Source organism: Ursus arctos, unplaced genomic scaffold (assembly GCF_023065955.2).
Source record: "Ursus arctos isolate Adak ecotype North America unplaced genomic scaffold, UrsArc2.0 scaffold_24, whole genome shotgun sequence".
Lineage (NCBI taxonomy): Eukaryota > Metazoa > Chordata > Mammalia > Carnivora > Ursidae > Ursus > Ursus arctos.
Window position 1 is genome coordinate 22,869,637 of NW_026622919.1, and position 12,202 is coordinate 22,881,838.

The 12,202-nt window shown below is 58.5% G+C and overlaps 1 protein-coding gene across 2 annotated transcripts; it reads right to left on the reverse strand.

Annotated features, from left to right (window-relative positions):
* Positions 1–2,202: 2,202 nt before the first annotated feature.
* On the reverse strand, positions 2,203–11,817 carry COPZ2 (COPI coat complex subunit zeta 2). 2 transcript variants are annotated; one of them, XM_026513042.4, is made up of 9 exons: positions 11,679–11,817; positions 10,824–10,898; positions 9,174–9,255; positions 8,540–8,631; positions 8,034–8,089; positions 7,236–7,313; positions 5,135–5,186; positions 4,488–4,526; positions 2,203–2,530 (listed from the first exon to the last, which is right to left on the reverse strand). In XM_026513042.4, exons 1-9 carry the CDS (start codon positions 11,787–11,789, stop codon positions 2,483–2,485), a joined length of 633 nt encoding a protein of 210 aa, XP_026368827.1. In that variant the 5' UTR covers positions 11,790–11,817; the 3' UTR covers positions 2,203–2,482. The 2 variants fall into 2 exon arrangements, with proteins under 2 accessions (XP_026368827.1, XP_057174129.1); XM_057318146.1 differs by lacking the exon at positions 4,488–4,526.
* Between the last annotated feature and the right edge of the window lie 385 nt (positions 11,818–12,202).

Below are 12,202 nucleotides of genomic sequence, written 5' to 3' on the forward strand. Positions count from 1 at the left end.
CGGGTGCTGCGCGCTCCGCTCTGCGCCCGCCGGCTCCGGTCTGGGGCCGCACTAATGAGGCCGTCTGCGGGAAAGCCGGGGCCAGCGGGCAGAGCTCTAGGCAGACGGCCAGGCCCGCCGTGCTGGCGGCTCCGCGAGGCTGCGGGCGCTGAGGGGCCTCTGCCCGCAGAGAGCCGGGCCAACAAACTTGGGATCCCCGGGAGGAAGCAGCGCCCCTCACTCCTCGGCTTCCACTGCCCTCTCTGCGCTGTCCTGCCCCCGCCGCAGGCGAGGGTCGGCTGGTCTGCTGCAATCCCCCTCCCCGTAGTCCTTTTGCCACAGCGGGCGAAGACACCTTTCTAGTCTTCTCTGCGTTACTTTGCCCCCCTCCGCTCATTCCTCTTAACCCAGTACAGTCCCTCCGTGGCCCCAGGTCGGGGTGCCGGAAAGCCACCTCTCTCTGGCGGTTCTCCTTCCCCGGCCCGCTTTGTAGAAATGCTGCACACGGTTTAACTTTCAGAGCCTCGGTGCGCAACCTCGGGAAAATGGGAATAGCATCGCATAGTCCGCAGGAGTTCAGTGAACCAGTTTGTGCAGCGCCGGGCCTTCCCGTTCCAGTCCCTGCATAACTGGAATTGCAGGGCCTCGGCAGGCGCGACCGGGTTGCTAGGAAGCGAATTTGCCCCTTCCGACCTTGCGGTCGTTTAGAGGCAGTGGATGGAGCCGGGCACCGGATGAGGCCGCATATTTGCTAAAGTATTCCTGGAGAACTTCTCATTTCCCGTCGTTACACTGGCCCCCGAACTCTACTGCAGTTAATTGCATATCCTTTTTCCCCTTTCGGAGTTGCCTTTTTGCATTATTTACTGGGATGGGTATGTACACAGTGCTTACAATGTATTTGTTTATATAACTATATCTTTATCATTTTCTCTAATTACAGAAGTAGTCATACCCATTATAAATATCCACTCTTAGAGTTTTATAATGTAGGACGTGATAACCCGCAGGGACAGCCTCCATTAACATCCAAGGCTCGCTGCTCTCTTACTGTAGTGGCTGGCAGAAATTCGTGTGCCCACGCTGGCGCGGAACCCGCAGGGCGGGTCAAGCGTGCTGGTTGCCAGGGCAACGCCCGGCTGTCTCAGCTGGAGGCCTGGGAGGATCTTAGAAGTAGGGTTTGGTCCCGCCCTGGAGGCGGAGTTATTCAGGGGAGCAGGACGCGGAGGGAGAACGTTTCCTGCATTTACCTCCAGGTGGCGCTGTAGGATCGCGGATGCGGTCCTGGGGCGGGGCTCCTCGCGGTGAAATATGCCAGCGAGGGGCGGGCCGGGGCGGGGCCGGGGCGGGGCGTGGACCTGCGGCTGCCATTAGAAAGGTTATGGAGGGAAACGAACTGTTCAGGGACGGACCGTTAGACACTCTAGGGGACTTATGTACTGGGACGCAGAAAGGGAACGCGTCAAGGAACGGGAGAAACGGGAGGTTCTGGGACAGGGAGAAAGAAGGGGAGTTACGTCGCCTAGGGAGTCGCTCCATCCTTCCCTTTTGCCCCTGGCATCCCCTGCCCTTCTCTCCCCACCCTGCGGACCTCCACTCTTCGCTCAACCCTCTGGGACGCACTGGGTGCTCCGGACACACATGCACGGCGGGGCTGGCCAGTGCTTCCTCGCCGCCAGCATCGGGCCCGGCCATGGCAAGCTCGCAGGGCTCCGGTGCCCAGGATGTCTGCTAGGAGAGGAATTCCGCGGCACCGGGCATGCCAAGAAAAACGGGCGTGCTGTTCCTCAGTTCGTCTAGAGGAAGCCTTACGCCCTTCCCTTTTGGAAGCTGGGAATGGAAAAAGTGACTCAAAGAATCCCCAACAGGGTCACCATGTGTGTACCATCTTTCGCTTTTTCCTGGAAGTTTACGCCACCGAGGAGTACCATCTTTCGTCTCATTTTCCCTGAATGTGCGCCATTTCACCATTACTTTTTTTTTTTTTTTACCGTGCCACACAATCATACCTAGCACTTCCCATCACATATGGTCCCGTGGTATCAGTACCACACGCCCTCACGATGGTAAATCGTCCCCTTTCTCTTGACCCCCCCTCCCCCATCCCACGACCACAGGGATAGCCCTGGACACCTCGGTCCTGGGCATCCTGAAGATGCAGGCAGTGCAGGAGCGCTCATCAGACTTATACACACTTCTCAGGCCAAGAGAGAATGAGACCACTGGCAGGAGACAAAGCAGGTTTATTAGGGTTCTGGGGCCAGGGATGCCTAAAGTCTGAGATGGTTCTTATGGCCCAAGGGGCAGGCCAGAGCAGTGAGAAGGGGTGAATCAGGGCTGAAGCCAAATCTTTGTATCTCAGAGTTCCTGGCCAGAGACCTCAGCAGTCAGTTCTGGGAGGGCTTAGGGATACAGAGGGGTTTTTCCTGTTCCCTGGGGTCTCTGAGCTTTTGCCAGGATTGGAGAAGTGCTCTGGGGGCGGGGAGCCCTGAATGCACAGCCTTCATTTCAGTAACGACCATTTAATTTGTTCCTTGGCAGACTGAAGAACCTGGAGGATAGGGAATAAGGTTGAGAGAAAGAATGGGGGGGTTGGAGATCAAGCGCCTTAACACGGTCGTGAGGGGGGGCGTCCACAAACCGGCTTTTTCTAAGTGTCCCTGCAATGCTCCGTCACTAGGTGGCAGCAGCTCATCTGTGATTGGCTTGAGTGGGGCCAGGCCCGCAAAACAGAACAGTCCAAACAGGCTGCAGCCAGCTCCCAGCTCAGGCCCGAGCCTGCCCCGCTGTCCACAGTTCCCCCGGCTGCAGCCAGGGCTGTGGCAGCAGGCCCGCTCTCCCCCAGGCCGTGCCCTTCGAGCGCCCGCCCACAGTGCCACGTCTAGGCAGAGACTTGGCCCAGGCCAGTCACTTCCTGTGCCCAGACACCTCGGCAGCCCACTAGCTCCGGCCTCGGCCGGCGGGGTGTCCTCAACACCCCGCCCCAGCTCGTGCTGATGTGGCACAGCTGGCCACGGGGGCCTGGCCTGATGCTGCCACGGGACACCTGCATTCAGATGCAGGCATCCTCACATCCTGAGGAGGAAACAGCCTCTGTCCGGGACTTAGACAGGTCCAGACAATGTGCACACACGATGCCGACATGCTGGGGACCCCAGGTCTGTCCCCCAGATCATCTCTCCAACCATCAAGCCTCATTCCCCTCCGAAGAATTCCCCTCCCCCTATCCCATGCTGTATGTCTCTTCCTCCTGCACAGTCTCCCTCCTCTCTCAGGGGCAGCCTGGCCCTGGGTTTCTTCTGCTTCTCCCAGCCAGAAACTAACTTTCCCCTCATTTCATCTCCCATTCACGACCTACAACTTCCTTGGTTCTTCCTTAAGAATTCCATTAAAGTGCTATGTCTTCATTCTTTCCCCCTTTGGAAAAAATAGGAGCTGGGCTAAAAGTTTTCCCTGCGTTAGCTCTTCTACTTCTCTAAATAACACTGTGAGGAGTGTCCTGTGCTTCTGTGAGGCCCAGAGAGGTTGAGTAATTCGCTGTAGGTCACACAGCCTGCGGGCCCTAGGGTGGAATGTACACCCTGGGATGACCCTCCCCAGCACCTGGGTTCCTAACCGCTCTGCTCATTCCTCTCCAGCCTCTTTCTGACCTGAAAGCTGCCACGTGGCTGCCTTCATCCCAGCAAAGTATGAGGCGGCACGGGGAGCTGGGAAGAGGGAGAGGCAGGGTGAGAAGCAAGGGCAGTAAAGGAGGCGGGTTCCACACGGGATGGCTTGGGTCCGTCCCCTGCCTTAGCTGTCACAGCAGGGAGGTAGTTAGTGCACTGAGGCAGGAAGCTCCGTGAAAGCAGGATTAGTCTGGGCAGAGAGACCTGTGGGCAGATGGAATGCAGGTCAAGCAGTGGGCCTGACAAGCAGGAAGTTTGCACAGCTGCCGAACCAGTCAGGCCACAGATCCAGGAACCAGTACGTGCCCCCCCCCCAAGCGGGGGCACATGCATCCCAGATAATCCCAGACAGGACCATGCAGGAGACTGGCGGGGATGGACTTTTCCACAGCCAGGTCATTCAGGGGCAAGGGGACAAATGGTGAGTGGAGACGGTTAGGGGGTCCCTTAACAACTCCAACAGGAACCCTAAACAGCATGGACTGAGAGGTTAGAGAAAAAGTCCTATTCGGTATCCCTTCTGGGTTTGGGGGAGCATCAGGGGCTTCAGTCGTTGGGGAACAAGGGACCCCAGTCATCTCCAGGAGTGGTAGCTCACCCTGGGGTTTTGATCCAACTACGCCAAGCCAGATGACCCGGGCGGCTGGTGAGGCCTGTATCATTATGCACACCCAGCTGGGCCCGACTCTCCAGGAGATGGCCTGTCCCTGTCCCACCCCTTCTTCCCTCCTGCACCCCTGACTTCTCAGCCTCGCCACTCCCCTGCCCCCGGGTCCCCCGGGAGGCTCTGCTCTCCTCCCTCTAGCCTACTTCTGGCCAAGGCAGACGCGGGGGGCCTACCTGGGCCACACTCTGTTCGGTCAGGCTGCTGTCATCTGCCTGCAGGGTAGCAATGTCAGAGGGCGGTCAGGCCAGGGGAGGGGATTGGGTGAAGAAAGCAAGGTGAAGGAAGGGGGCTTTGGGGGGGGGGGTGATGCAGCGGTGGGGGGACCCAGAATGCACCTGTATCACGGTGAGTGGGAGCCCTGCAGCTTGCCACTCAGAAGCCAGGCCCCTGGGACCCGTCTGTGGGTGCATGGAGAGGAAAGGCACGAAGGGGAATAAAGATGACAGAGGAGGTTTCATCCAGACAGGAGGAGCCAAACTAGGAGGGAGGGTCTCTCTGTACCCCCACTCTCCAAACTCAAGGCCAAGGCAGCCACCTGGTGTCTTCTGGAGAATTTATTTCTTTCCCCACTCTGTGCTTCCCCCTGGGGAGGGTGGTGAGGTACCTGGTGATTCTATAGGGGGGGAGATGGCAAGAGATCTCTTTTATTAACTCCCGCCCCCGCAAATGCATCGACCCAGTACTCGCTTCTGCTAGAGGAGCGTGGGTTCCTAGCCTCCGGGCCCTGGCATCGCCTGCAGCGGGAGGACAGGAGGCGGGGAGGGTGGGAAGGGCAGCCCTGGGGGAGACGGGAGTCAGGGACACGGAGGAAGACTCTTACCCTAAAATTCACTTTCTGGATCACTTGCTGAGGGTCGCTCTCCAGAATCACGCTACAAGATGAGAGAGAAACCAGGAGGAAAATCAATGACATGACTCTCCCCTCTGCTTCCTCTTCCCGCCGGGCCCCTTCCCTCCCTTACCATATCCTGCAGGTGCCCCCTCTGGGGTACCTTCCCACTGATATTGCTCGGCCAGAACTCTCCCTCCCTCTGGACGCTCTCAGCTTTGATTACTCTATGCTTCTAACCTGATGGTCGCACCCCTGCTTGTCCCTGCTCGGAAGCTTTGAAACGGGGTGAGGGCAGTCCGGTCATTACCAGGGTGTCAAAAGCAGAGACCGAACCACTTTGAGCTCTTGAAAGTTCACTTTACACTCTGGATCTAGAGATGGATTCAGATGCCGGGAGGGAAGGGAGGGCCCCTGGGGACCCCGTCCCGTTTCACTAGTATTCTATGCCGCACGGTAATGCCGTGTAGGAGAGAAATAGAGCACTTAAAATCAGAATCTGTCTTCCCTTTCAATAGACCCAAGTACCAAGGCTTTTCTTGGCTAGTGGGCAGTCTTTAACCACACAGTGGGGGTGCGGGGGAGCTTCTGTGGGTATGTGCAAGGGTGCAGGTGTGAGGGCCGGTCACTGAGGGTGGAACAGAGGTGGGGGGATTGACTGAATGCTCCTCTTCACCCCATGAGGCTCCCCTAGGGCAGAAACTGAGTTTGTCTTTCCTGCCAGTCCCAGGGGACCAAACAGATATTTCTCGAGAGCCTCTTCTAGGCCCCATCCCTGGGGCACCCGGCACCCCTTCACCAGAGATCCTGTCATCCATAAAGACAGGAGCATCCCAAGCCAAAGCTCCAGTTCAGGGACTGTCTCAACTGCCACTGTCCCAGTTTTCCCAAGAGGGAAAGTGAGCTCCGGGGGGGAGGGGGGCAGAGACTGGGCCTTCTGGGGGCACGGGCCTGGAGGCATGTAAAGCTTACATCCTCCCTTGCACAGGCTTTTCCCAGGCCTTCATTTTGTATTTATAATAGTGTGTGTGTGTGTGTGTGTGTGTGTGTGTGTGTTCCATAAAGAGGTCCCACAAAATTGTATACACTTCAGGTCCCACCAAAGCTGGTCTTACCCCACTCACTTTGGGGGTCGGGCAGTTTGCACAAGGCCTTGCCGCCACAGGCAGTGGACAGAAGGAGGAGGGAGGGAGGGCGTGCGCCGGCCCCATCTTCCAGAGCGTATGGGGTCGTGGAAAGAGCACCATCTCTGGAACCATGCACTTGGTGTTTGATCTTGGCCCCCTGCTCCCAGCCTCGGGACCTTGAATCTCTGAGCCTCTGTTTGCTGTCTGCGAACTGGTTGTTATGAAAGAGGCCAGTCTTTAAGGTGATTGGTTTCTATTATCTTTTGCCCCAGAGCCAGGAGTTCTTTCTCTCTCTCAGTATCACCCGGATGGAAATTCACTACCCAACCCTTCCCTACCCAACCCTTCCCGGAAGGGCTCCCGGCTTCCCAGGAATATCCGAGCACAGCGGGAGGAGGAGAGGTTCACTGGGTGAGAGGAGAGCCCTGAGCTTCACCCGCCTTACCTCACTGAACCCCCACACCCGCTGAGGTAGTCCCCTTACCCCACTGGAAAGATGAGGAAAGGCAGGGTGAGGGAGAAAAAGCAACAGGCCTGGTCATGCATCCGGTGAGGCTGGGAAGGAGCTCTAACAGGGGAGGGGTGAGAGTGGAGGGTGGAGGCAGCCGGACGCTGAATGGGGATCTCCTAGGAGGGGCGGGGGCTCGTGCTGCCCCTTTCTCCTGGGCACTGGAGATCAAACCATGCCCCGAAACCCTGCCTGTTCAACAGTTGGCCATCGTTCGCCATGAGATTACTTTCTTGTTTGCTTGGCTTCGGCTAACGCTGAAATCAACCTCCATCCTCATGAGCAGGGGTGGGGGAAGGGAGGGAGGAGCTGGCCAGCAGGGGTGGGGGAAGGGAGGGAGGAGCTGGCCGGAGAGCCAACAAGGTGCCTGGAACCATCTAGCGCTGATGACCCTCAAAGGCACCTCCCGCTGTGAGTGTCCCAGAGCAGCCCCTCTTCCCTCGGCCCTTCTCCTCACCCGCCATCCACGATCTCGTCCAGCACCAAGAAGGCTCCATCCATGTTCTCCAGCAACCAGCGCTTCTCCACATTCTTCCTGAAGGCAGACGCAGCTCCTGGACCTCTCCATGGCCAGGAGGAGCTGGGTTTCTGCCCAGGTGAGGCGGACCCCTCTCTCTCCACCCATTCCCCCACCCCCTCCCCCACCCCCACCGAGCTGGAGGGAAGGAGAATGTCAAGGGCAGTGAGGGCAACACCGATCAGGAATCAAGGGATTCCTGAGCTTAGGGCCCCCCTATGCCCAGCCGCCCACACGCGGGGCATTGACACGGCACCCACCAAGTTACCCCTAATGCATTTCGTAGCTGGGTTAGACGCTACAGCTGTACTGTGGTTCATCGTCTCAACTGCAGACATTTATTTTTGGATTATCCTGGTTTGGTTTACCCAGGCCATATTCACGGGGACAGATACCAGGTAACTGAATGGGGGTGCAGTGAAAGCCATCCTGAGCCTCAAGTCAGAAAAGCTGAGTGAGTCTCTCTTCTGATATACACAGACTGTAACTCCAGGCAAATCACCTCGCTTCTCCGGACCTCATTTTCTGGCCATAACCTCATGTGGCTCTGCTCTGGGTGACACCATGGTGGTCCAGTAAAGGGCTGGTAAAGGGCCAGTAAAGGCCTTGAAGGAGGACGCTATGGGTCCAGTCTTATCTTTTGGGGACTTCGGGGGAAACCAGAGGAAGGGTCCCCCCCTCTGTGATGCATCAAGGCCTGGGGAGCGAGGGCCTTGGAGGGCAGAGGACCTCACTCACCTTAACACGTGGTTCAGGGACTCAAACAGGCAGGTGAGAACAGACACGAGCATCAGCTAGGGACAGGTGGATAGGGAAGGAGGACAACAAGAGAGGATGAAGTTGAGAAGGCCAAAAGGAGCATTCGGGGCCGACTTGTGTAGGCAGTTGTCCCTTTTCAGAGAGGACAGGGCTGGGGACTGAATGCCGCTTGACCCCAGGGTGCCTCCCCATGCATGGGCTGAGAAGCACTGGGGTGCCCCACTGTGGGACACTGAACGTATTCTTCCATAGTGATATTTAAGGAAGAAACCAAGGCTCCCTGCCCAGGACTTCAGTTCTGGTTCCCAAGGAACCTAAGAGGCATCATGCATATGTCCCATCCCAGAAGGAATCGTTCTGGCTGCTCTCCAGCCCCCCGAGCCTAGAAGGAGGGATACCAATGATAAGCCTTCAGAACCCAGCTCCTACCCCAGAATCCAAGCTATGGACAGCCCCTCTTTGTGACCCCAACCTCCTGAATTCACCTCATTCTCGTGGGAGGAGCCCACCACATACAGGAAGAGGTCAGTGCTGCTCTTGCAGACGATGGTCATGCCCCCCAAAAACGCGATCTCACCTAGAAATGGAGGAGGCTTTCAGGTCTGGCTACCTCTGCCAGGCCCCTCCTCCCGATCTCCAGCTCTACTTCTCTGCCCCCTTTTCCTTCTTCATTTTCCAAGGAACCCTTGAAAAGACTAGCACTAGGGACACCCCCATTAGGCTACTCTGTGTCCTTTCCCCCAGCCTCTACTCTATGTCTAGTAACTGTCTCATTCTGAGAAGTCAACAAATCCAGGGCAGGGTCGACCTTCAGTCCCCCTCCCACCATGTGCAATGCCTTGTTCCAGCCCCAGGCTGGTGGGGGTCACAAGATGCAGTTGGCCTCTTCTGCTGAGAGAGGGGTCTGGGTGTGTTGGGGGGGCGGTTTGTGAGGGATCGGGAGTGAAGCTTCCCCAGAGAAAAGGAGAGGAGAACAGCTGGGAGGGAGAGGAAGAAGAACCTCTGAAGAAAAGAGAATGGCCTGTGGGTATGTATGGCTGACAGGGACAGATGTGTCCAGATGGAAAGGATGGCGATGTGCATCTGAGAGTTCTGGGCAAGGAAGAGGCGGACACTTACTGTCAGTCCGGCTGGTCTTGTTGAAGACGTTTTTCTCGAAGGCCATCTGCTCCTTCAAGGAGGGGAATGTATCATCATAATACTATGAGAAAGGGAAGGAGAAGGGGGTGATATTTTCCACAGAGCCTGGCTCCTCCCTGCATGGGAGGTGCTGGCCCAGCAGAGCCCCGTCCCCGTTTGTTGCCCTTCAGGCCTGTGTGCTGTTTCCCCATTCACACACATTTTAAGCAAAGAAAGTCATAAAAAGTAGAGGAATTTTAAGCCCTGCTTTTGGAGTCCTCTCCTGATTTCCTGGAGGCTTTTGTACATTTGGCAGATGTTCGGTGTGCTAAGGACTGGGGTGGTCAGTGGGTCACCCTGTTCCTACAGGAACCTGAGTCCACAAGAAAGATGGCAGACCCGGGGGTCCCTTATCCCAACAATGACAATCACAGCAGCTCCTTTAATATCCCCATTATATTGATGGGGATGCGGAGGCATGAAGAAGTCAGATAACTTCCCCGGGATCTCGCAGTTGTAAGGGACAGACCAGGATGGTCAGACTTCAGACAGGCTCGTGGTGATGAAGACTGTCTAAAGGAAAGTTCCTGGCGTGCAGCATAACTAGATGGATGCTCTTTTGTTTGGGCCGGTGAGCCTCTTTCTCTGACTCGGTGTCTTAGACTGAACGTGGATGGGTCCTGCTGGGAGGCGGCCCTAGAGCCCCTGGCACGGCTGGTCTACCTCTGATCATCTGCGGACACGGAGTGTGATCGGCTCAGCTTTCGATTTCCTGGCTGTGGATTTTGTCACTTAGAACCCCATCTGCAGGCAAATTAGTAGCCTCCCCGCTCGCAGCTGCTGTGGGGAACCAGCTCATTTGAATATCAGGAAGACGAAAATTTCAGTCCCAAACAAACAAACAAACACACACACATCTAGAATGCAGTTCGTAGTTCGTTAAGATGTCATCGTCCTCCTGTGGTTAATTGTGTCAAGGACAGACATTTCTTTTCAGATTATTCCAGTTTGGTCCACCCAGGCCATGTGGGACAGACACCAGACAACTGAAGAGTTGGTGCAGAAAATCACCCTTCTGAGCTTCAAGTCAAAATACCTGAGTTCAGATCTGTGTTCTGATAGTAACACTTGTGACCTCGGGCCACTCATCTAGCTTCTCTCGACCACATTTTCTTCATTTGTGAGAGAGTTGGGTCATATAGTCTCTAAGATGTCTGGTTCTAAATTCTCAGACTCCTCTGACTAAATCCTTAGTGTTTCCCAAACTGTAGAAGAAAAGTGGAGGTTGCTTATACAGAATGTGGGGACTAAGGCTCCTGGGTCCCAGGCTCAACACTCCCCTGACCCCTCGGGAGGTCCCTTCCGTGCCCAAGGTCCAGCTGGCCAGTGGAAAGAATGATGAGAAGACATTTCGGGGGATGTGAGTAGGAACAGAGGAGCCACACTCCCCTCCACCCTGGGGCCAGCAGTCTGACAAGGCAGGAGGATGGACAGAATGACCTTTGCAGGGGTCTAAGCTGAGTTGCTCTGAGTCACTGAGCCCACAGTGGGGTCTCTCCTGAAAGAGGAGAGTCAGCTGGGTGGGGACTTCGGTTCTTGGGGCTGTGGCACAGTGTCCTCAGGGGCCTTCCTGCGAGGGTGGGAGGTTACCTTGGCCAGGAGGCGGTGTCCGTCATTATCTAGGATGAAAACAGCCTTGATGGTGTAGAGGGAAGGTTCCTGCAACTGACACCAGGGGAGAGCTCCGTTGGCTCCTGACTCAAGGCAGACACCCTGCCATTGGCTCTATGGCATCTGCTGGCCCCAGGAGGCCATCCTCAGGGTCCAGCGACCCCAAAGGTCCACAACTGGTTCTGGCCCACCCCTGTGCCGCACGGGCCAACTCCGGTGCCTGCTCCGCTCCCAGGCAGATGTTCCACCGCAGGCCCCGGGTGGGCGCTGTGCCCATTGGGTGCAGAAGGTCCGTCCGGGCCCAAGTTCTGTCATGCACTGACTGCTCCAGAGCCCGAGTCGGAGTGTATCACAGAACCTGGGCCGGGGGGACAGCGGCGCCGAGCCTCCTCCTTCCAGCGGACGCCGGGCCGAGGCTGGACCCGCGCTCTCAGCGCGCCCCCAGCCCCCTGGCCCGGGGAGGGGGGAGCTCCAGAAGCCCCGCACGTCAGCCCACCCCCCGTGAAGCTCCAGTCCCGGGCGGCCCCGCCACTCCTCACCGCTCGCAGCGGAACCTCGGTCCACCCCCGCCCCCCCCCACCCCGAGCCGTGGCCATCGCCACTCCAAACTGATCCAGAACTTCAGTCCCACGCGCACTCGGGCCCGGCCTCCTCGCGGGTCCGCGCCCGGAGAACTTTTTCTCCCCTGCCCTGCCCCGGGCCCGCTCCCCGGGAGGTCGGCGGGGGCCCCCAAGTTCCCCGACGCGGGCGCACGAGCCGTGAGTTGGCGCCCCCCCCCCCCCAGCCCGGCCCGGCTCCCGCCGCCCCGAACCCCGGCGCCTGCCGGCTCCGTACCCGCAGCCCCGCCGGCTCCCCGACTCGGGCGGGCGGCGCCGGGCCCCCGGCCTGGGCCGCCGCGGCCCCCTCCCCCGGGTGCGGACGTGGCCAGGCCTCCGGCCGCTGCATTCCTCCCGCCGCCTCGCGCTGACAGCGCCGCCCGCCGCCCCGCCTCCGCCCGCCCGGCCCGCCCTGCCCGCCGGGCCGCCCCCCGGAGGCCGCCGCCCGTGCGGTCCCCGCGGCCGCAGGCCCCGCGCCTCCCCCTCTGCCCCGCTGTGCGTGTCTTCCCTTCTCCCCGTGGCCCCTTCCTGCCTCTCGCCCTCCCCACTCTCCCTTCCTGCCCACTCCGCCCTGCGCTCCGCAGCCCGGCTCTCCTTCCCCTCTCTCCTCCTCCGCGGCGCTCGGTGCCACCGAGGCCAGAGCTCCCCGAATCCTCGCGCTGTCCCGGGCCCGGCCCTGCTTTCCCCGGCCGCCTCCCCCCTAGCCCGTGCGTTTGATTTGCGGCGGGGTCCGCAGGCTGTCCTGGTTGGACCCCTCGGGGA